This window comes from Onychostoma macrolepis, chromosome 17, assembly GCF_012432095.1.
Source record: "Onychostoma macrolepis isolate SWU-2019 chromosome 17, ASM1243209v1, whole genome shotgun sequence".
Lineage (NCBI taxonomy): Eukaryota > Metazoa > Chordata > Actinopteri > Cypriniformes > Cyprinidae > Onychostoma > Onychostoma macrolepis.
The window spans coordinates 20,826,599-20,849,685 of NC_081171.1; the positions used below are offsets into that span (position 1 = coordinate 20,826,599).

Below are 23,087 nucleotides of genomic sequence, written 5' to 3' on the forward strand. Positions count from 1 at the left end.
AACAGTTTCAATATCATTATTACAAATTTGGCAAGTGTTTGAATCCACATGAAATTTTTTCATCTTAGACATTCCTTAAATTATGGGTAAATGCATCATTTTAAATTGCACTTCTTTGTATTTTGGTGGAAGGCAAACAGAACAGAATAAAATTAATCTAATCCAGGTATAAAAATTGAACACAATTTTAGCACACATATCGGTGCAGTCTTAAATGCACCAAGTCATATGCCTTTGCATGCTTGCTGGGTAATAAAGAGATTCAAATTCTAATACTATATTATTAATGCAATATTAATATTATTAATGCCACCTTCAAACTGTGTATTTTTTGATGATAATGACATGCAATTACCTTACCATATAGTTCCAGTCCTGGCTTCTGAATGGTCAATACAGCATTTCACTGCTTAAAAATTCAGTTATGACGCGAACACCTGTTCACCTTTTCACGAACAGCCCACAGCGGATCACTATTGTTGTTGCATAGCAACATTCTGTCATGGTGAAAATCACACTTGAATTAAATTCATTGTTAAAAAAAAAATTAAGTGAAAGTTTGTGCTCTTGATATTTTAATATGTAGTAAAAGTTCCTTAATGTTTAAATAATTGAAACCAAGGAATTAAAAAATAACCCTTCACTGCAATCGTTTTACTGCATTTTATTCATATTGTTTCTTGATAAAATACACTTTGCTTACAAGTGCTGATTACAATTACTATATTACATTCACCTTTATTTTACATTAAAACATGAAATAACACACACTGTGGAAGCCACTCTTAAGTTCTGGTATACCACCTCCTGCACTAGAAGTCATATCATTTCAGGGGAAAACATTGCCTCATGAATTAAAAATCCAAGTGTTTGGTAAAATGTCACAGGCATATAAGGTTGGCGATAGAGGCAGTGGTAAGTCATGCGTTGCAACTCTATCAAAGGAAATGAAAGCAGTAAATAACTAACAACAGTCAAACGCTGTCGTTTAGCTCTGACAAATTAAAACATTTTCAAGAACTGGAAGTTAACCCAAACATCATTTGTTTTGTTTGTTTTTATTCAAATCGGTTCTAAGGCCTGATATAAAGTACAATGGAGGTATCACAGTTATATTCTATGAGTCTCTTGTATGTTTAAATGCTGCATATGTATATATGTAAATGAAAGCGACAGTTTGACAAAAGTCAATGAAAGCCAGTTACCTTGAAACAACCTCACACCCAAAGACATTCAGCACGACCCAACCACCATGCTTGTTAATTTTATTCATACAACACAAACACTATAACCTGACGGATTTTTTTCTGTAAAAAGCTAGACTTTCAGTAATCAATAAAGTGAGCTGCAAGTTTCACACAGATATTATTAGTCAATTAAAAATTCACTGTGAGGACACATCAATTCATTGCAGGCAAAACTAGCCACACAAAAATATCAACAGATCACAAGGGCCCTGGTACGAAAAAATTGTGTAAAAAGTTTATGTACACCTTAGACACAGGTATACCAAAATGAGACAGCCAATATAAAGATATAGTAAATACCCTGTTTCTTAAACATTTTGTAAAATGATTTGTAAATAGACTTCTTTTTATTAAAATATATTACTTAAAATATATTACTTTGCTTAACTAGACAAGACATTAAAAACAAAATCTGATTATCTAGTCCCCATAAATCGACTTTGGTATATTACCAAGCAAATCCTTTCTAAAATTCTTTTATATTTCTATTGCCTGGAAGGCAGATGATTTAAAAAAGCCTAATTCAAAGATGCAACAGGTTTTTTTTTTTTCTAACATACATAGAACTATTGGTATCAAAATTTATCTGTTTAGCAGAATTGTTTCAGGACAGAAACTGAGCCACGACATTTAATGTTGAAACATGATTAAAATTATGATGTGTTGGACAGTATTTCACAAAAAAAAAAAAAAAACCTTTAGTTATCAGAGACAATCGGATATGTTTAGGCAAGATGCTTTGTAGAAGGTTTTGTACATCTAAAAGAAAGTCAGTATTTACAATACTAAACAAAACAACAAAAATCTTCATAAAATCTCCCTTCTGAGTGTTTAACTTCATTGCTCATATAGTTTTGCTGTTGATACTCTGCATTATTTTCCTATCCCTAAAAACTAAGGTTACAGAGTATCTGCTATTCCAATTAGAGGCAATGTCACTTGTGTGACGTAAACAACTCAAATGATTCGACACAGGCTATTGAAATGATTAAGACCTGGTTTTGCTCCTGAGAGGGTGCATTAGATTGTTTAAGAAGTGCTTTAATTCTTACAAATCGTTATTTTTTTAGAGCAAAGTCATTTTCTGAACATAAAAAAGTGCAACCCTAATAAATCCTTTTTTTTTCTGAACAAAATGAGATGTAAGGGACTAATGCTCTTAATTTTATAAATATTGTAAATATACAAATTATTGCCATTATCAGTATAAACCTGTTCTTACATTCTTCTCTCGTGTAAAACCCACCGAACTAAGAGAAGTGCTAGCCTGTTAACTAATTTGACAAAACTCCCTTCTATCCTATAAATAACTTTGAACAGTACCATATAAACCTAGTAACAAGGCAGGTTAATGTATTAGGTTTACATATTCACAGTAATTCTGCAGTAATTGGTATTTCAGTTGTGTGGTTCTTTGCTTGTGTCACAAAGGCTTAAACCAACCAACAAATAGCTTTACAGGTAATGCAGAGACTAAATGTTGATGTTATCGGTTTCTAATCCAGCAAACTAGTGTGAATAATGCGTACAAGATCCGAAATTTGAAGGGTGGAGGGGAATCATGATTTTTAACATCTACAAAAATAGTAGTATATTCATTTCAATGTCTAAAATTATATTACAAAAATAGAACAGAAATAGAACAAGCCTTAAATATTGCCACTGTTCAATATTGAGTCTTGAATCTAAAACAAGGTGCTCAATGAATGAGAGGAAGAATTATTCGGCATTGCACGTTTTTTTATACCTCATCTTCTAGCGTGTTATTTGTTTGTGCTGTAAAGAAAAACAAAGGGGCGAATTCACTAAATAGTTGCACGCTGCATTTCAGCGCAAAAGCCTGTGGCGTTCCAGTTTAACCAGGCGCTTAAAGCGCTGAAACGCAAATGATTGAGAAAAGAATGGGTACATATCCAGACATACAGTGTAGTCGAGCACTTTCGGCACTTTAAATAGCCGATTCAAAGTCTGGATTGCATTAGTGCAGCCATGCCAAACAGTCCCAGTAAAACATGCCAGATAAAGGTAGTCTGCTGCATTCGCCACAACTACTATAAGTCAAAGACTATAGAATACCCAAGACGTGTCACTCGTATAATTTTGAGTTGGGAAAACATGCAACACTCAGTATGGCTGCTGTATCGAACGAAGCCCCGCCTTCTGAGTAAAAGAGCCAATCGCTAATCGGTAAAGTCAACACATCACTGCAGCTGGTTGCTATAGAAACAGTCAGCATACTGAGACGTGCGCCTACGACTGCGCACGCGCACTGACTGATCTAGCCTGAATAATACGCTTTTTATAACGCTATTTGAGCAAAATAAACAACATTTATGATACAGTTGTTGTCAGATTTCATTGGTGATTTCAAATATGAAATTTAAATCGCAGCTTGGCGAACAGTTTTGGAGAATTTGATGTTTCCCCATTCAAAGAGATAGGAGCTGCACTTGCACGCCCAAGAGGCTTTTCAAAGATGGCCGCCGAGTGACACGACTTGCCTTAAAGGAACTTTGTATAAGTACTCAGAACTGACTTGCTGGTCATGTTACCTGATTTGCATAACTCCTGTATCGTCCGCTAAAACAAAGCAGAAAGTACGTGCAAATAAACAGCACTATTAGCGGGCGCAGTTCATTCTTAGCGAATTCCCCCCATACAGCACAACAGCTTGCCTCTCAAATGACAACGGATACATGAACACTGCTGTACTGTCGTAACATTTCTGTTACCCTCACTGCAGTGACTGCTTCTTTTTGAATGAACGAATGAACAAGCCGCAGTTTATCCTCATGACCATTATCGTACCACCAAACACGAGACACATAGTTTGGATGGACCAATGCAGTCATCATGACAGAATGCGCCACATCCCTTGCACATAATCATGGCCTTCAGCCGACAGTAGCACTTTGATTGGACATCCTCTATCCCAGAAGTTTCTATGAAGGCTTGCTCAGGTGAGGTCTCACCCTGACTGTTCTGATCCAGTAGGTGACCGGCAGGTATGGCAGTGACGGTGACGGAAAAAGACATCATACCTCCAGCAGCCGTTTCACCATCACCGCTGCAGGACACAGTGGGAGAAGTTGGAGTGTCAGCCATGCTGTGATTCAGTGCGTGAGGGACAGACATGCTGATAGTGCCACCATACTGAGGTCCATTATGGGCTTTCTGAGACAAGAATGTGCGTTGGTGACAGTCACCTAACTGATATGGCTCTGTTTTACCCTGTGTACTGCAGCACATATCAAGCTGCGCTCTTGAGCATGTTTCTTTGGTTCTAATAGAAGTGCTGTCTTCGTCTTTGCTGGAGAAACAACTCCGCGATGGAGATTCAGACTTTATATCAGAGCAGGGTTGGGGTGGCAAACCATCATCTGGTTTATTTATGACACATCCCTGCTGTTCCACTTTGACCCTTGGGAAATTCGGGTGAATGGTAAGTGATTCTGTCGTCTCTTTTACGCTCTCCTCTGCTTCGATTTTCTCCTTCTTCAGGTTGGCGAGGGCAGAGCCTGTGTTACTACATAGGTGGGGCCGTTTGCTGCTCTCGGATCCTCTACCATATGTGGACACGTTGAGGAGGTAGTGTCCTGTCATAGCTGGCTTGGATACCCTTTTCCGTCCAAAGATGCCTAGATGGATATTCTGGTCATGGCTACCCTCAAGGTGACCTAACTGACAGGACTGGAATTGGGAGTTGGAGCTGGTGTTCTTCTGCTCGCATTTGTGCCTTAGTGGATGGAGCATCTGGTCCTGAGTACCAACATTTACCAACTTGTCCATGCTTCTGACTTGCATGCCAAAAGGAACTTGGTTCCCAAGTTTGTTGGCATCTTCTTGGTTTGTTGAGCTATCGGTTTTCAACCCAGCAGTGGTGGTACCAAGATTCCCTTTATCTATGGAAGAAATGGCCACCGATTGAACCTCCACTTTGGCTAGTGGCTTTGGGAGGATCTTTTCTAAGGGAACCTCTTTACCTTGAAGAAGCTGGGTGACCAGAGGATTATTTGCTGGGATTGAAGAGCTAGGCTTGGTGACTGACGCTCCTGAAAAAGGTATTTGCTGTGGTCTCTGGTTTTGTGCAATTGTGTTTGAGACAGTCAAGTTTCCTGCCTGACACGAAGGTGCTAGCGTCCCCCCAGGACTGAGGAGGTTATGCTGATCATTGCCCGTTGGGTTCAACGTACACAGAGTGGCTTGCAACCCCATTGAAGAGCGATTATCTTTTAAAAAACCCTGGCTTGCACTGAAGGCTTGTGCAAGACCAGGGTCTGAGTGTCCAGTGGAACCTGAGGAAGGAGAGGTCTGTGAGAGAGTCACTGTGCCTTCAGGAGCTGGAGATCCAGAGCTTAGCTTTATAGGCGACACAGATTGACTTCTGCTGCTTGCTGGTGAAAAATCTTCTGACAGGGACCGAGCTGGAGAGGGTGTCGAGGTACCTCCAACTGAGCCTGTTCCCATTGAGGAAGACGATCCGGCTGCTGCTGCTGCAGCACGCTGTGCACGTGCTAAATGGGCTTTTGCCTTGATGTCAGCTAGAGTGCGTGCACCGGTGCGACCAGGTCGAATGCTAGGGGGTGTCAACGGAACGGGAACCGGAGTCCTTGGAGATACCTGCTCAGTAGACGCAGGGGCAGAGAAAATTCTTGACACTGGGATCTGCAAAGAAAGAGTTTGAGTGTTACTATGAGAGTGAAAATTTCACTGAGTACAGCATTTAATGTCAAAAAACGAATATAGTGCAGGAAAAATCAGGTGCTCTGGGTGGTTGCCTGGGCATTGCTATGTGGTTGCTAAAGGGTTCTGAGTGTTTTTAACATGCCTAGGTGATTGCTAGAGTGTTCTGGTTGTATACAAGTCTGATTGCTTAGAAAAGCAATAGCAAATCATCTCCTCAACAACTTACACATTACAACATCCACACCTACATCAATCATATAGATACTGTAGAACAAACGACAAGCAACATCATGTCTACACTGTGTGTGACCATTGTCAACAGATTAAAGGTGTATACACAGGAAACATCAAAGCAAACTTTCCAAATCCAATTATCATTCATGTCGGAAATAGCACAAATGATTCTACTAGGTTCTGATGAATCCCATTACTCTCATCTGGCGTAGACAGGGTGTGCAACACTGCTTAATACTTAAAGGGGTAGTTCATTCAAAAATGAAAATTCTGTCATTAATTACTCACCCTCATGTTGTTCCAAACCCATAAGACCTTTGTTCATCTTCGGAACACAAATTAAGATATGTTTGATGAAATCTGAGAGCTTTCTGACTCTGCATAGACAGCAACGCTACTGATATGTTCAAAGCCCAGAAAGGTAGTAAGGACATTGTTAAAAAAAGTCCAGAGTCAGAAATAGGGTTGGGTACCAAAACCCAGTACCAATATGGCACCGGTACCTATGTAACTGGTATGTACTAGAACCGAATCAGAACGGAGATTTAAGTGCCTCATTTCGGTACCATGCCTGAGCGATCGATTTCAATATTTGTCCTTTGTTTCTCCAAAACAAACGTAAGAAGCATCATCACCGGAAATGCATGTGAACTCAAGTCAGAAAGCTCTAATAATACAAGTCCAACAAATCTTTGTAGTAACGTGAGCGTTTCACATTTCGACTTAAAAGCACAACTCGGGAAATGAGAGCATCCGAGGAACACGTGAATGCAGAAATTACATTTGCTCTGACGGCAGCAGGTAACCCTCCATTAACTACCTAAGCTAAACATTCTTAAATTAAAATGCCTAAAGCTAAAATTCTCTTGTATTCACGTTTTTAAACCTGTTGTCCAACAAAAGAGAACATTATAACCTTTTTAGTCCACAACACCATTAAATGCTTACTTTTGTGATCTGATGTAGCTTCTTGTCACAGAATGAGACAGAAAATATGTTCCATAGGCTACTAATACACCGATTAGCAATGGATTATAAATATACTTAATTATTATGAAAATACCAGAGATGGCTTGAATAACACCGATAAACTATACATTGTCGTAATCGAGTGTTTATTGTATTTGTTTTATCATTCAAAACGTTTATATCTTGTTCACTCAGTTACATCCATAGCAATGCATTTGTCCATATTGGGGATTTCCTGGAGCTTCATGAGTTCCACTACTTCTGTGACTGGATATGTGGATTTTTTGTGAGAGGGCACCCTCTGGCATCCAGTATGAATGAAAAAGACATCATGTGTTTAGTGCTAATGGCCAATCCAATTATTAATTGGTCATTTTTATTTATTTTTTATTATTTTTAAGTATCGGTTCAGGCACCGGTACCGTTTTAAAAGTATCGATTTGGCACCGGTATCGAAAAAAAACGAAAACAATACCCAACCCTAGTCAGAAGTCTACGTCAGAAAGCCAGCTACTGTGTCAGCAGCACCACACACATGCCGTGGTACTCTCATGAATGCACAGCGAAGACTGACACGGAAGACAAGAAATTTTGAATAAAGTCGTTATTTTTGCTTTCTCACAAAGAGTATTCTCGTAGCTTCATAAAATTAAGGTTGAACCACTGATGTCACATGGACTATTTTAACAATGTCCTTGATACCTTTCAGAGCCTTAAACGTGGTAGTTGCTCTCTGGTTTCATCAAAAATATCTTCATTTTTTCTGAAGATGAACAAAGGTCTTACAGGTTTGAAACAACATGAGGGCGAGTAATTAATGACAGAATTTAAATTTTTGGGTGAACTATTCATTTAAGGCTAGGGGTTTGTTCAAATGAAAGAAACCTAAAACTTACTTTGAGAGGAGGTACTCTTTGTTCTGCTTTTTCTTTAGCAGTCACTGTGGATGACGCTTCTGATGAAGTGACACGGGGCTTCTTCTCTGTTCTGAGCTCTGTATCCTGTTCACTAGAGACTTTTCTTTTTAGAGGCTCAGATGTGGCAGCAGTTACTGGAGATCCAGCCTTATCGCTTTCCATTACAGTTTGTCCAGCCTCACCAATGGGACTTTCATCTTTAGGCGTGTATGTCTCATTTCCTTTCAAACAGGTGACTACTGCTTCCAAAGGAGATGCTGGGGTCTTACATGTGATCTCATTTTCCAGTGCTTCTTCACTGTCAGGTTTAGGCTCCACTGCTTTTTGAACAGAGGACTCCGGAATCAGTTCTTCCTGTGCATCCTTCCTCGTGTCTAAGGATAAATGTGATTGCTCTGGAGCAGGAGGTTTGACCGGCTCTTCAGTCGAGAAACGTGTTACTGTTGATTTCACATCTCTGGACCTCAACTCCATGTGGATGACCTCTGTAACCTGGTGTACCCTCTGAGACTCTTTGACAGCCTCTGGCTTTTCCGATAAGACCGTGCTTTTAGCTGGTTCAGGAACACTCCTATCCTCTGTCAGCTCTCTGGATTCCTCTATGCTCAGTCCAGATCTGAAATTAAAAGCAAGAAGAGACAGAATATTAGGAACAAGGACCTCAAAAACAAAACATCACCCATGATACAATAAACTAGTGACCCACTTACCAATTTTCCATAAATTTTCAGGCTCGTGGGCATGCAATCCTGCTCCTGGAGGGCCACATATTACTACAGTTCATCTTTAGCTCTAATTAAGTAAACCTAAACCTGCTAGATAATCAATGTCTTCAGGATCACTAGAAACTTAGATGTGTTGGAGCCCTCCAGAATAGGACACCCCTGAACTAGACCATACTCTCTGATTTTCTTTTTCAGTATTTCCATAAGGTGTGGTGGCTGACTTACTGTTCACCATAATAGCTCTCAAAGAAATGCTCCTTCCAAAGCTCCACTTTTTTTTCCTTCTCAATTTCTTGCCGCATTCTCAGTCTCAGCTCTGGTGTGAACTCACCTGAGAATACAGCCTTGCATAAGTCACACAAATATTGAAGATAAATTTATATATAGCACACCAAGTAACTTTTTTCCACTGCAAAATGTTTACTCTTAAGGAATTGTACTTTTTTATAGAAATGTATAGTTCTTTGGAAAAATGTTGAAATTACTCTTGTGATATTGGAAGCTTAGAAAAATCTGTATTTTTCTACAGGACCTTGCCTCCTAATGCCAGCTACCACATTGAGATCACATGACCTGCTAAATACTACTCATTTTACTTCTGTAGCCCCTGCGTTATTGGACACTTTTGGTTGCAGAATAAGCTGGGTGACAAGTACACCTCCACATAGAGCAGAGGTGTCATACTCAGTTCCTGGAGGGCCGCAGCCCTGCAGAGTTCAGTTCCAACCCTGCTCCAACACACAAACCATGTAGTTTTCAAATAAGCCTGAAGGACTTGATTAGCTGGATCAGGTGTGTTTAAGTAGGGTTGGAGCTGAGTTTGACACCCCTGACATAGAGTATTTTTATATACTTTTACAGTATATTTGCTTCTGTGTTATGCTGCATCCACACTGATATTTTCACCTAAATTTCAATAACCAATGCTGTTCAAGAGCAATGCCAGCAAAGCAAAATTACATTGTGCACATTTAAGCTTTTAACTACTTTTAAATCACTGAGGACAACAACTGACCCTCTGACAACCTCTCCTTCCAAGACTGTGCTGCTGATGTGAAGAACTCATTGTTCAAGGCAGAGCTGGTCACCTTCAGTGCACCATCCATACTAGACTGCAAAGTATCATCAATAACAATCAGAGATTCACGATCCACAAAATCATACTGTATGTTCAACACCGCAGGGTTCTTTTGTGTTTCGCTACCTGTTGGTCGACCTCTGGCAGCATCTTAAGAAGCTTCTGTTGACACTCCGTAGGCAGCATTGAGAATGTGTGCTTGTTGATGAGCGCTCGCAGGTTGGTGTTGACAAGGATTGAATCTGGAGTCTCAACATCTATCTCACACTTGGTACGCCTCAGTTGTCCTGAAAATCCAAGGCGGGGATCAGTTACGGCATCTCATGGACCGACACGAATTACCGTGATCTGTGATGATACTCACTGGCACTGAGCCTACTGGTGCGCTGAGACACCTTCCGGGCACCAGTCGTGTGGCACACATCTGCTTTGACGGAGGACGACGAGCTGGAGGTAGAGTTCTGTGGACTGGCAGGGCAGCGCTCTGTCTGTTTCAGCTCCCAGGCTAGAGCAAACAGAGACATGCTGTTTAATATTCATTTTGTATTTATATGAATATGAAGTGGCGACTAAAGAGCAGGCTTTAATTTGAGTAAAATTGACATTGAAAAACTGTAACATCAAATACTGTATGTATGTACAGGATTTGGCGGAGTCATGAGCCATGTCTTTGACAGTCTTGAGGAGCAGTCGTGGGCTGGAGGCGTTGGGGATTCCACATTGCCGCCGTTGATTCCTCTGCTGCTGCTGTTTCAGTGCCTATAAATGAAGTATGACAAAAAACAAGAATGTCTATAAACTCACAGCTTACATAACATAGGTCACTGCTGTATTGCAAACAGAGAGCACAGGGGGTCTCAATTGCTCAAGGCTTAAACCAGCCAACAGTGGTTAATATCACAGCAGGTCGGGGCGATATGACGGTGTATATATATGTGCAACAGCAGAAATGTGTAATTCAATAAAGATCTAGATATATCCATGTGGTATCAGTAATGCTTCAAGGGAGGGTTCACCCAAAAATTAAACACAAATTAAGATATTTTTGATGAATTCCGAGAGCTTTCTTTCTGACCCTCCATAGACAGCAATGAAACTGACACACACTTCAAGACTCAGAAACGTAGTAAGGACATCGATAAAATAGTCCATGTGACATCAGTGGTTCAACTTGAATTTTATGAAGCTACGACAATATTTTTGTGCACAAAGAAAACCAAAATAAGGACTTTATTCAACAATTGTTTCTCTTCAGTGTCAGTTTTCGACACCCATTCACAACAGTATCACAACGCACTACCTTTACTACCTTTCTGGGCCTTGAACGTTGTAGTTCCGTTGCGGTCTATGCAGGGTCATAAATAACCCTGGGTCATAAATATTATCTTAATTTGCATTCCGAAGATGAACGAAGGTCTTGCAGGTTTGTATTCAGTAATTAATGACAGAATTTTTGGGTGAACTATCCCTTGAAGCATTACTGATACCACATGGGTATATCTACCATGGTATATTAAATTCATTATTCAGTAATTATTATTTATAACCTAATAAATAAGCAGAAATAATAAGTGTTAAGTGGCAGTACCTGTTTGAGGGCCTTCTTGCTGTGTTTCTGTGATGGGGATATGAGTTTGCTGCTGGAGACTGACGGAGATGAACAGCGAGACTGTGGGGAGGATGGCTGAGATTGCAGTTTTGCTGGCACTGAGAACGATAGGAAAGCAATACATTAGTTGCATGTTTGCAGATCAATACCACAAACACAAGTTATACTCACTCACACAGTTGAACCGGCATATGCATAATTTCACTCACATTTTAATACAGATAGACAATCAGTTTGCAAATACATTGAAAAGAACAATATAAGTACATGATTAGTGCAGTCTATATTCTGAAATATTTAAAAAAAATTATATTTTTAAAAAAGCATTAAAATATATGTGTTTATTATATATAAAAAAAGTTTTTTTGGAAATGATGTTGCTATAATGTTGTTCCATGACAACCATAAATTCATAAATTCATAAATACATAAAATCATAAATAACTTTCCTTTGTGACATATTTAAATTTGCAGAATTCACAACAAATGTTTGAGTCGCCAAGACATAAAAACACATTTATATATGTAGTAAATGTAAAATGTGAAAACGACCATGTACTGAGATCAGAAGCCCTAAAAATGAAAACATAATGTGTTTCACTGTAATATAACTTTACAGTCATCCAAGCACATTTTTAAAGAATGGTTGTTTTTAAAAAAGACGAACACTTGATTAAACCAACTCCCATAAATAACATGCTGCTAAAGCAATAATTATTTCCTGGTTTTTACCGAGTTAGTTTCTTTTTCTCTGACACAATAATCTTCATTTTCTCAATCCACAGCTTCAAAGTTTCACCAGGATATTTAGATGAAAGTCTTACTTACAGTACTTGGTTCTGCATGAATTCACTCTGTTAGAGTGCATTATTCTCAAATACTTAGTTTCTGCAAAATGAATTGAGGTAAAACCTACATTTGTTCAGTTAGCTTCTTGCTGCTCTCTCATATATTTGAGGAAGTGGCATATATAAAAAAAAAAAAAAGTAGAATTTCCTGTTTAAAGGGTGTTTTGCATTCAAAGAATATTTTGACTTGAACGGGCAAACCGAAACTTAGATGTGAGGTCATTTATACACATCAGCGTATGAGTTACACATTCATGGTTCATAATGTAATCTACATACTCCATCCCGCAACAGATGGCATCAATCAAGATATCTAACAGTGATTTGATTAACTACAATTTTAAATTTCTTCAAATCTTTATTATTAGCTATACATTAGCTACCTGCTATGACCTGCTTAAGCTTCACCCGCTAAAAAACTTTTGGAGAAAACCTTAAAAAAAATGTTCTACCAAACAACTATGAGATATTTCAAGAGGCACAGTCATAACAAACAGCCATAAATTATACTTGAATTAAAATGTACTTTATAGTTGTTTAATTATAAAGGGCAATGGCCTTTTCTTTTTGTCTTTGTTTCTAACCTGCTTATCCAGTACAGTATGTAAGCTGTAGAGCATTAATATTTTAATATATTTGTAAATAAATATTTAACTGTACACTGCTGTTCAAAAGTTTGGGGTCAGCAATGTTTTTTTTTTAAAGTAGTGGATACTTTTTCAGCAAGGATGCATTAAAGCAAGGCCACATTTTTATTCTGTAAACACATGCATAATGTTACGAAACATTATTTTTAAATAAATGCTGTTCTTTTGAACTTTATTTAAATCAAAGCATCCTGAAAAAAATGCATGGTTTCCACAAAAATATTATGCAGCGCAACTGTTTTTAACATAAATATACATAAATAATAAGAAATGTTTTTTGAGCAGTGAATCAGCGAATGATTTCTGAAGGATCGCTGAAGACTGGAGTAAAGATGCTGAAAATTCAGTTTTGCTATAAAAAAAAAAATAAATAAAAAAAAGTTACATTTGAAAGTATATTAAAATAGAAAACTATTACTTTAAATTGTCAAATTATTTCACAATATTACCTTTTTACTGTATTTTTGCACAAAAAAAAGAAAAGAAAAAAAATGCAGCCTTGGTGAGCAAAAGCAAGTTATTTCAAAGCTTACCAAACCCAAACATTTGAATGGTAGAGTATAATGCATTTTAAGTAAGAAATGATATGTTAAATGTTAAAATCCCAGTTTAATATACAGACACAAGCTGTCTGTATGTTAATTCCCCCCAGAAGTAGAAGTACCACTTAATTTCATTAATTGCATTGCTCTGATGCAGTGGTTCAAGACAGATGGAATGTTCAGGAAACCTGTTTAAAAATTAGTATTAATTCTGCAGTTCTATTTGGTGACACTAGGGGTGCAAAAATTACACACCACAGCTCTAATTATAGCTATATTCGTGATTCATAAAATGTAGTACCTCTCCTCTTCCACCTTCCTCTGCGTCCATCTTTGCTGTAGGTAGTGGTGCTGGTATTTTCTGTGCATCGGGTATAAGACATGTTATCACTGCTGTCCTCTGAAGCATCTTCTGACAGTTCCTTCACGTCTCCAATGTCTTTCTGCTCACATACAAACACAAACCATACACATCACATGCCCAAGAGTAATTTCCATTAAAACAGCTCATTTGAATCTGATCAAACAGTTAATGTTAATTAATACATTTAATAGATCACTGGGAGAATTGTGGCCTGTTACGCAAACGTTAATTGAGCATTAATTATAATAGTGGTATGGTACATATTCACGTCAGCAGAACCATATGAACAAACTGAAGCAATAGACACCCCACATTTATATTTACTTTTCATTCATGGTAGACATGTTAGCAGCAGCATATTGTGAATAAGTGTGTGTTCATTTTTTTCAGCCGCGTTGGTTCTGGGATTATTTTTTCCACTCATTTTTCCCATAAGGATTTTGAAAAATGCATTGTTAAAGCGTTATAAGCTATAAGACAAGCAAACCAGCTATGAGATGAACCACAACACTACAAACTATTATTTGAAGCAAAAAGTTGTTTTTTTTAAGTCCAACAACAACAAAAAACTTGGAAAAAAGTACAATCCCAAGAAATATTACAAATGACATAATCAAATTAAAAACAATGGTGAAATATGAAATAAATCATTTTAAACGGTTGATTACCCCTATAGAAACAATAAATTTTTTGTTTTAAGATATACTGCGTGTATGTATGTATGTATATATATATATATCTTTTTTGGCACTATTTGCTCAACGTGACTCTGATTGGATAAATTTTCTGCACAGCATCATGGGTAATGTAGTTCTTTTTTTCTTTTTTTTTACAGCAAATTATGGTGTTAAACATGATTATTTTAAACATAAGTTGAAATAATGTGAATGGATGGCTTAAATAAAAGCATATAGTCCCGGTTTCACAGACGGGGCTTAGAGTAAGGCAGGATTAGATCAAAGTTCAATTAGGACATTTAAGCTATTTTTATGAACGTGCTAAAAAAAAACATTATTGGTATGCATCTTGAGACAAATCAAAGGCACTGATATATTTTAAGATCAGTCAGTGCAAGTTTCTTTCAGTTGAAACAGCTCAGACTTACATTTTAGTCTAGGACTAGGCTTAAGCCTTGTCTGTGAAACCGGGGGATAGAGTAATAACCTTGGAGCTCATAACAGCTCTGTCTTTAAAGGTTTACAATTTACTGTTAAAAATCACCTTCCTCATGGGGAAAATGGTGTTTTTTGAGTTTTTACTGTACTTCCAGAACCCAAATGCTGCACTCGGTGTATGTTCTGAAAATCAAATCTATGATTGTAGTGATGCTAACACAGCGTTGAGCTACAGGAATTGTGCTCAGGTAAGAAACATTTATTTTGTGAGAGTGGTTAAGTATGTTTACCTTCAGTGTATAGACTCCCATTCTGCCGGGGACCTTGTAGAAGATCCCTTCCTCCCCACGTGAGTTTGTATGGAGCATGGCATTGAGACAGGCAAGAGGCGACGTTCCACTGAAAAAAAAACAGCTGATGAAATCAATCACTGTCTACACACAACTGAAAAGCTGCAACAAAGATCACAGTTCAGCGGTTGATTTCCAGATATTTGTGTATGAATGTCAATATAAATTTAAATAAAGTATTGAAAATGATTTTATGTAAAAATATTGAAAACATGCAACATTACAATAAGTCTAAATGACTGAATATGACAAAAAAAAAAAAGACTAAAAATATCTGGCTTTTGATCTTGGCATAACAAAAACATTAAAAGTGTTATTTGCTGTGTCTTCCATTTGTAACTGTGCAGCATAATGCAGAATACATAAATTTCAGGTAAATCATACTACAGCGCAAACTTCTACAAACATTTATATATAATATTTTAATATACATCCTTTGCTACCTACTGAGGAGAAATTGTCAAGGCACATAATATACACAGGCATTAAAATCCAGTACCTTTAAGGCAATCTTTCAAAGAAAATATAAAGTAAAAGTAAAGCCAAAAATAAATAAATAACTTAAGTAAATTGTAGGAAGCTCTGTTTTTTAGATTTTTAATATTTTTACAAATATTTTAAACTAGCTATTATTTTTATATTTCCCGTTTTTATTTAAATTTTAGTTGAAATTTTTGTTATTCTGTTCTGTGCTTTTGTCATTTTATTAGATTTGTTTTTTATTCTTATATTCCATTTTGGTTAAATATGTTTTTATTAGTGCTGTCAAATGATTAATCGCATCCAAAATAAATGTTTTTGTTTACATTATGTATGTGTACTGTGTTTATTTATTATGTATATATAAATACACACACATGCATGTATATATTTCAGAAAAATATGTTATGTTTATATATTGAATATATTTATTAAAAAATTATTATATAAATATAAATATAGACACATAAATACATGTAAATATATCCAAAATATATACTGTATGTGTGTGTATTTATATATACATAATAAATATACACAGTACACACACATATATTATGCAAACAAAAACTTCTATTTTGGATGCGATTAATAGTTTGACAGCACTAGTTTTTATTTTTATTCAGTTTTGGTTTAATTTAGACAGCTCAGTTTTAGTTTTTATTTACTTGCAGTTAGTGATTTAGTGCTTGAACTTATTTCAGTTAGTTGTTAATGCAGCATTTTTAATTTTCAATTTTTCATCCAATTTATATTTAATCTTATTTCATGTCAGTTTTATTTCAAGGAACAAAAGCGAGTTATATTTTCTACATTTTGTTTTGTACTATTTGTCTTCTCAAGAAAACTACTGATTAGTTTTAGTCTACAGTATTTAAAAAAATAAATAAATAATCGCAATGATAATAAAACAGGCTTAAGGAGGTTACATTTATTTAGTATAGCTATTATGTAGCATCTTCAGAGCAAATCTGGCAGAAGCACAACAAGCCACTCGCCATTTCTGAGGACAAGCACTATGGTCAAAGTCACGGCCATTAGGTCCTCGCTCTTGGGAGTCCCTTTGCATGCTGTGTCAACTGAGGACATGTTAATAACATGCATAGGGATTGGCTAATGGATTTAAGTTAGTTGGAGGGGAGGATGTACTACTGTATAATCTTACCTTCTGGAAGACAACAGAGAAATGAAACAAAAAAAGAGATATGTAAAAGATGTAAAAGAGATAAATTAGATACGCGGCCACATAAAAAATACAATAAATAAAACAAAAAAATGTATATGTGGTACAGTTCTGGGGGCAACCTGCACAATCTGTAGTAATGTGTGTGTGATAAAGAAATTGCTATTTTAATAATAAAAAAAATACTCTGTAAAATGACCTCACCTTATCTCCTTAAGCCTTTCTCTCTGAATCACTTGCAGGATCTCTTTATGACTCATCGGTGTGTTGGGGTACTTTTCAAGCACCTGTGAACAGTATTACGGAAACGAGAACAATTCAGCAGTGACTCACAGTGACTCAACCGCATAGAAAGAAAGAATTTGATCTGATGGTCAGTTAAAAAGGAGGTTTGGTTAAACAGTAATGACTTCGAATTCTATCATTAGTTGACCTCAACGAAGCAGACAACCCTCTCTGTGAAACTGACCTACATCTGATTGGGTCAGCGAAACATGTTAGTTTGGGTGAGAGTTCCATTCAAAAGTGGTTGTGTTTCGAGAGTTTGGGAAATGCAAACGGACTCCAGACATTCCAAGTGATCTGTGGCTTTCAGCCACACATGAAGTCAGCTGCTGGATGGAGGCCCAAGAGCTGCTTCACCCCTGCTGTGTCACACTGATCATGATCTCACGTCCTGCATTCATTTCAGTCATCCTTTACTTTGGTCAGGAAAGTACATTTATTCATCCATGCATTTGCTTACATGAAACCCAGTTTCTTAGACACACCATAATGTATCTGAACATCTGAATCTGAATTTTGTTATCATTGATGTACTACTATAGATTTTTTTTTAATGTTTTTAATTTAATATTAGATAAAGTTGTAGTAATTTTGTTGTGTTTTGTCTTTTAAGTTTTTTTTTTTTCTCTTTCTAATTTTAGTACCTCAATTTAAATGAAATGAAAATAAGAAATATATGCATCCAGAAATAAAATAAGTTTACCTTTTTAAATATTTTATTTTATTTCAGATGATGACTTTTTATGGGTTTAGTTATAGTTAGCAACCCTACTGGACATTTCAATCACTCTTACAAATCTATGAATTTCACCATCTGCAATTAAATGACGTCAGACCTTTTCTCAGAAACAACTTTTCATTTCTGCAACATTTTTGCACAGCAGGTAGATGTATGAAGCCAGTTTCAAGTTCACACAAGTTTTTTTATTTTCTTTTTTTTTATGCATTTTAATAGGGTTTGATATTTGTTATTAAATGCAAAGAAATGCATTTTAGGGGTCTTTTGTGGCCACTGTATTGAGTTTTATTATAGTAAAGTGTATAATAATATGTATGAAATAACAGGTATAAAGGCAAAACTCTACCGTGGTACACCTGTACACCTGTGGTTTCCCCATAAGCCTCTTTTGTATACTATATAGATCAGTTTGAATGAAAAAATGCCCACCAATGACAGCTATTAGTCTGTGTGCTTTAATATTTAATAATAATGAGTTTGTAAGAATTACAGAACTTCAGACACTTTGAACTTCTGAGATGAACAACACAAACACGGTGTATTAACATACATCTGTTTACACATCCCACTGAGAGAAAGTGTCTTTCATGCAAATTACCTTCTGTCCCAAAAGGTGATAACTCTACTTGATCAATGCAAATTCCAATTGTTAGTTCCTGTCTCCATCTCGGTTGGTTTTGGTCTGAAGTACTTAAGGAAATGTTGCAAAAGGATCGGGGCCTTCTATAGCCGGAATGAGCCCATAGGATGAAGTGTGTTCGCACACTTCATACTATGCATTTTTTCAAGTCAGGTATGCTTACTCTTAGATTCATCTTTGAGATTTTGATGTTTTGTATTGATTTGATATCTTTGAATTGGCTGTATAATTGGCACAATACATATTTACCTGACTGATAATAAATAATTTATAATTTATTATAAATTGTTACATTTTATTTTATTCTGACTTACTCTGAAATTATTTTCTCAAGTAGATTAAGTGAAGGCTAAATAGATAAGTAGATTAAATAGTTAGTCATAACCTCTGACTACTGATCAGACTGATCGGCCGGATTGATACACCCTGAGCGACATAGATTCCTAATGAACGCGTAATAAAATAAAGGAGTTAACTAGAATAATCAAATGTCAGAAAAAGAAGAATTAGAAACAGACGAACCAATTTGCATTTCAACCTAAATTCGAGGTCATAATAAAATGGAGTCAGATTAGAATTGAACCTAAATTTAATAACTTTGCAAGTTGAAAAGACCGAACACGCAAGAAACCTTCATCCACCATTGGATACACAGTAAATTCCCCAGTTTTAAATCAACACTGCTTGGTGTACATATGGGATATGTACACCAAGCAGTGTTGATTTAACACCGGGAAATTTACTGTGTACCTTGTTTGGGCCAAGTGCGTGGACCTCACAAGTTCTTTCGAACAGTTCCTTAAAATAATTGCTTAAAACAAAAAACTGTTTAAGAGGTTCTTTATGTTATAAAACTTTTGACTTTTGTAGGCTCATACAGTTTGTTTGTTTTTTCCAACTGAAGCCATGATGAAATGGCTGAAGTAGAAACAGATCTTTTGTTCTGTATTGTGATTTACGTCTGAGTGCAATGGATTATTGAAATAGAAAAACCAAGTGGAGACTTGGTTCTATGCATCGGTTATTGATTGCATGTTGAGATGTAGGTGCTGCACTCAAAAGTGGAGGGAGAGGAACACTTGAATTTTTGTGTTTACACAACAACATACTAAAAACTGAAAAGATTTCCTTCGTGTTTTTTAAAAGTTTTGTGTACAGATGACAGCGTTGTCAAAACGATCCCCATTCGCACGGATCCACGAAAACTAAATGCTATATTATGTATGCCAGACCGGTAGTTGCCGATGTCAGGTTGTTAATAAACACTACACACTTGCACACATACCTGTAAACTGAACACACAATACACATGCGAATGACGTTACCATTTTTATAAATTTGCATTTTTGTAGTTTAGACAAAAATGATGAGTATCCTTTTAAAAAACCTGCACTTTGAAATCCGTTTGATTTTTCAGGCCCCCAAACTGTTTTATCATTGTGTAAATGAACAGCCAAAACGCACAAAAGTTTTCCATTTTTAGTTGAAAACAATGTAGTGCAAATGCCCCTAAATAACTGGAGACACGTCATCAAAGAGAAGACTGTTGTTCTTCCATAAGATTGAGTTGTTGTTTTTTTGTATCTACTGTTGGTTGGTACTCTGTTATATTGTACATTTATTTGTTGATTGATTAATAATAATAAAAAGAACAGTGAGTTACTGCATTTGGATTGCACAAGGTCAAAATGTAACATATGCATGGATAAACTGTTCCCAATGAGACATATAAAACGCATTTATAAAACAGATATGTATCATTCTCATTGTATGCCAACTTTAAGTTGTATTATTAGCTTATTTACTGTAATCTTCCAAATTGAACACACTGCAAACCTGTTATAACGTAGCCTGCTTTTTAACTTTCTTTAATTACGAAATAGACACATGTGTGGGTGAGCTGATCACTTTTAGAGTTACACACGTCCAAATGTTTGATTCAGAACAATTCGCATTCGTGGTTAACCGATTCATGAAAAGATCCGACTGAAGATTGGTTCACAAATCGGCTTCGCAAAACAGGTGCATAATCAGAAGCTGTAAACAAACGTGGAACTTCAGTTTGAAGACACACACTGTTCAGTTACAGTGTATCGACTTCGTATGTCGCATATTACAGCCTGGGTCTAGAGTTATATTCAACAGCAATGCGGAAAGTTCCGTTAATTTAAGATATCTTACAAAAACACGGACGTCTATAAGTAAACAAGCTGCGTTTGACAAGCTCGCGGTGTCTACCGACACAACATACTCAAGCGAGCGATGATTATGGTCTTTTACAGCAGAAAACACAGACGAATTCAAAAGTACAGTAATATTGTTGTGTCCCCGAGAGGTTAATGGCAATACTGGGTTGTTTATGCGGGTTTAGGTGAGCTAAGCTAACTGGCTAATGGGCTAAGCAGCGAAGTGTCACTAGTATTTAAGCGCGCTAAGCTGCCGCGCCTGAGCTAGCAACTGACACGAACATCATGCTACAAACGCTTCATGAAATCACTTCCCGGATCAAAACTTCCCAAATGCTACGTAATTGTGAAGAAAACCATTTCATACATGCGTTATGTCACGCTTAGGCAGTGTATGGATCTAAATGCACTTTAACGACACCAGGCCCCGAAATGCATACGCAATACTTTGCCTACACCAGCGGGTCATGAACTCATAAACACAGTTGTACAAGTGGGAGCACAAGGCGAAAACAAGCTAAACAAACGCTCAAGAAGTCTTCGGTTTTACCGTTTTGGCGGCCTCAGCCCACGTCCTCCCCTTTTTCTTCTTCTGTCTTTCCCTCATGTCTGCGGCCGGTCGCGCAAAATCGACCCGGGTGCTGTAGAAAGTGTTGATGTTGCTTTAGTTACCGTGCAAGACCTGCCATCTCTGCCATATTGGGTTTTTACTGTAAGAGACTAATCATGTGACCCTCTGGGAAACGTCATCTTACTGTACGATGACAGTTTAGGGGAAACCACCTACCAAAGGCTTGTCTCTGTCCATTGTTTCATTTGTATAAACGTTTCAAACTCCAAAACAGATACACATGCTTGCTCATAGTATCAGTTTAAAGTGTTTTTACCGGTCAAATGACAAGCGATGCATTTAACAGATGCTATTTATAATCGTGGACTTAAAACAAGAGCTTTACTTCCACAAGTTAATTACTGTGGTCAATAGATGGCTAATATATAAAAGGTTTATAAGCTCTATATTTACTTTTCTATGCATTTATGCCATTGCACTAAATAGCGATACAAACCAAGTGGCATATTTTAATAGAAAAATACAAGCTGGCGTTTCACATTTCACAAAACTAGTTTCTGCAGTTTTGAATTCTTGTAAAACAACTTTGCATGGGCACATTATAGTGACACTTAATGGAACATGAACACGTTTAAAGATGCATTCAAGCATTCAAAGGTGCTTTTTTTTGCAAGCTAAACCAATGATGTTTACATGGCATTAGTAACATATTTGCGAGACTCGTAAGAATATTCATATTAGTCTTTAAAAAATATTCTACATAGTGCAGATCGCCCCCTCATGACCGGTGCCATGTTGACACCACACGACCAAACCATTTTTAGTTGTTTTAGGTCTAATTAATTTACTCTAGTATATTTGAATTAAACTTCTTTTTTTTTTTTTTAACTAAATTTTCTTATGTGGCACAAACTTGATTATTTATTTTAAATTATTTTTTTATTTAATTAATTTTCTTATCATATTTTCTGCCCACAGTCTAAGCACATGCGAGACTCTTCAGCATAATGGACAAACCACAAAATTCAAAAACAACTACAGAAACTACCCTAAATGTTCAACATAACTGAACATCAAACACTAACTTGCACTCCATGCAAAGCATGCTGGGAACAGATCCACTGCCCATTAGTTAATGTCAATGATTACGTTTTAACACAAATGAATTAAGTAAACTTTGATTTTTAAAGGGGTCCTATTATTATGCTTTTTCACTTTTTGAATTTTAGTTAGTATGTTTGGGCATAAAAAGATCTACAAAGTTACAAATCTCAAAGTCCACTCCAAAGGGAGATATTTAGTTGTAAAAAAAATCCCTTTTCAAGAACTACACTGGGTCTACAAATTGTACTTAATTAAAAGCATTGCTTTAAGGAATAATTTACTTAAGTACAAGTAAAAGTACTGAAAAATAATATGACTCAAGTAAGAGTAAAAAAGTAGTTTGCTGAGAAACTATTCAAGTTACTGCGTTACAAAGTACTTTAGTATTATTTTTCTATTTTTAACCAAAATGAGACGATTATGCATTATGGAGCAGGGTTAACCCTTACCCTAACACTCATGTACTGTGATGTCTGTTTCACAAGTGACACCCAGGAAATCCCTTATGGACAAGTGCTTCAGATATCACTACAGCTGAATAACATGCAGATAGAGATGCTTTGACTGA

At 36.6% G+C, this 23,087-nt stretch overlaps 1 protein-coding gene across 4 annotated transcripts; it reads right to left on the bottom strand.

Moving 5' to 3' along the window:
* Positions 1-649: 649 nt before the first annotated feature.
* Positions 650-21,544, bottom strand: asxl2 (ASXL transcriptional regulator 2). 4 transcript variants are annotated; one of them, XM_058749489.1, is made up of 12 exons: positions 21,395-21,544; positions 17,199-17,281; positions 15,272-15,380; positions 13,804-13,945; positions 11,445-11,563; positions 10,498-10,615; positions 10,221-10,361; positions 9,983-10,143; positions 9,794-9,890; positions 9,004-9,109; positions 8,033-8,669; positions 650-5,912 (listed from the first exon to the last, which is right to left on the bottom strand). In XM_058749489.1, exons 1-12 carry the CDS (start codon positions 21,449-21,451, stop codon positions 4,047-4,049), a joined length of 3,636 nt encoding a protein of 1,211 aa, XP_058605472.1. In that variant the 5' UTR covers positions 21,452-21,544; the 3' UTR covers positions 650-4,046. The 4 variants fall into 4 exon arrangements, with proteins under 4 accessions (XP_058605472.1, XP_058605473.1, XP_058605476.1 ...); XM_058749490.1 differs by lacking the exon at positions 21,395-21,544 and adding an exon at positions 17,464-21,384; XM_058749493.1 differs by lacking the exons at positions 13,804-13,945; positions 15,272-15,380; positions 17,199-17,281; positions 21,395-21,544 and adding an exon at positions 12,382-13,240.
* Between the last annotated feature and the right edge of the window lie 1,543 nt (positions 21,545-23,087).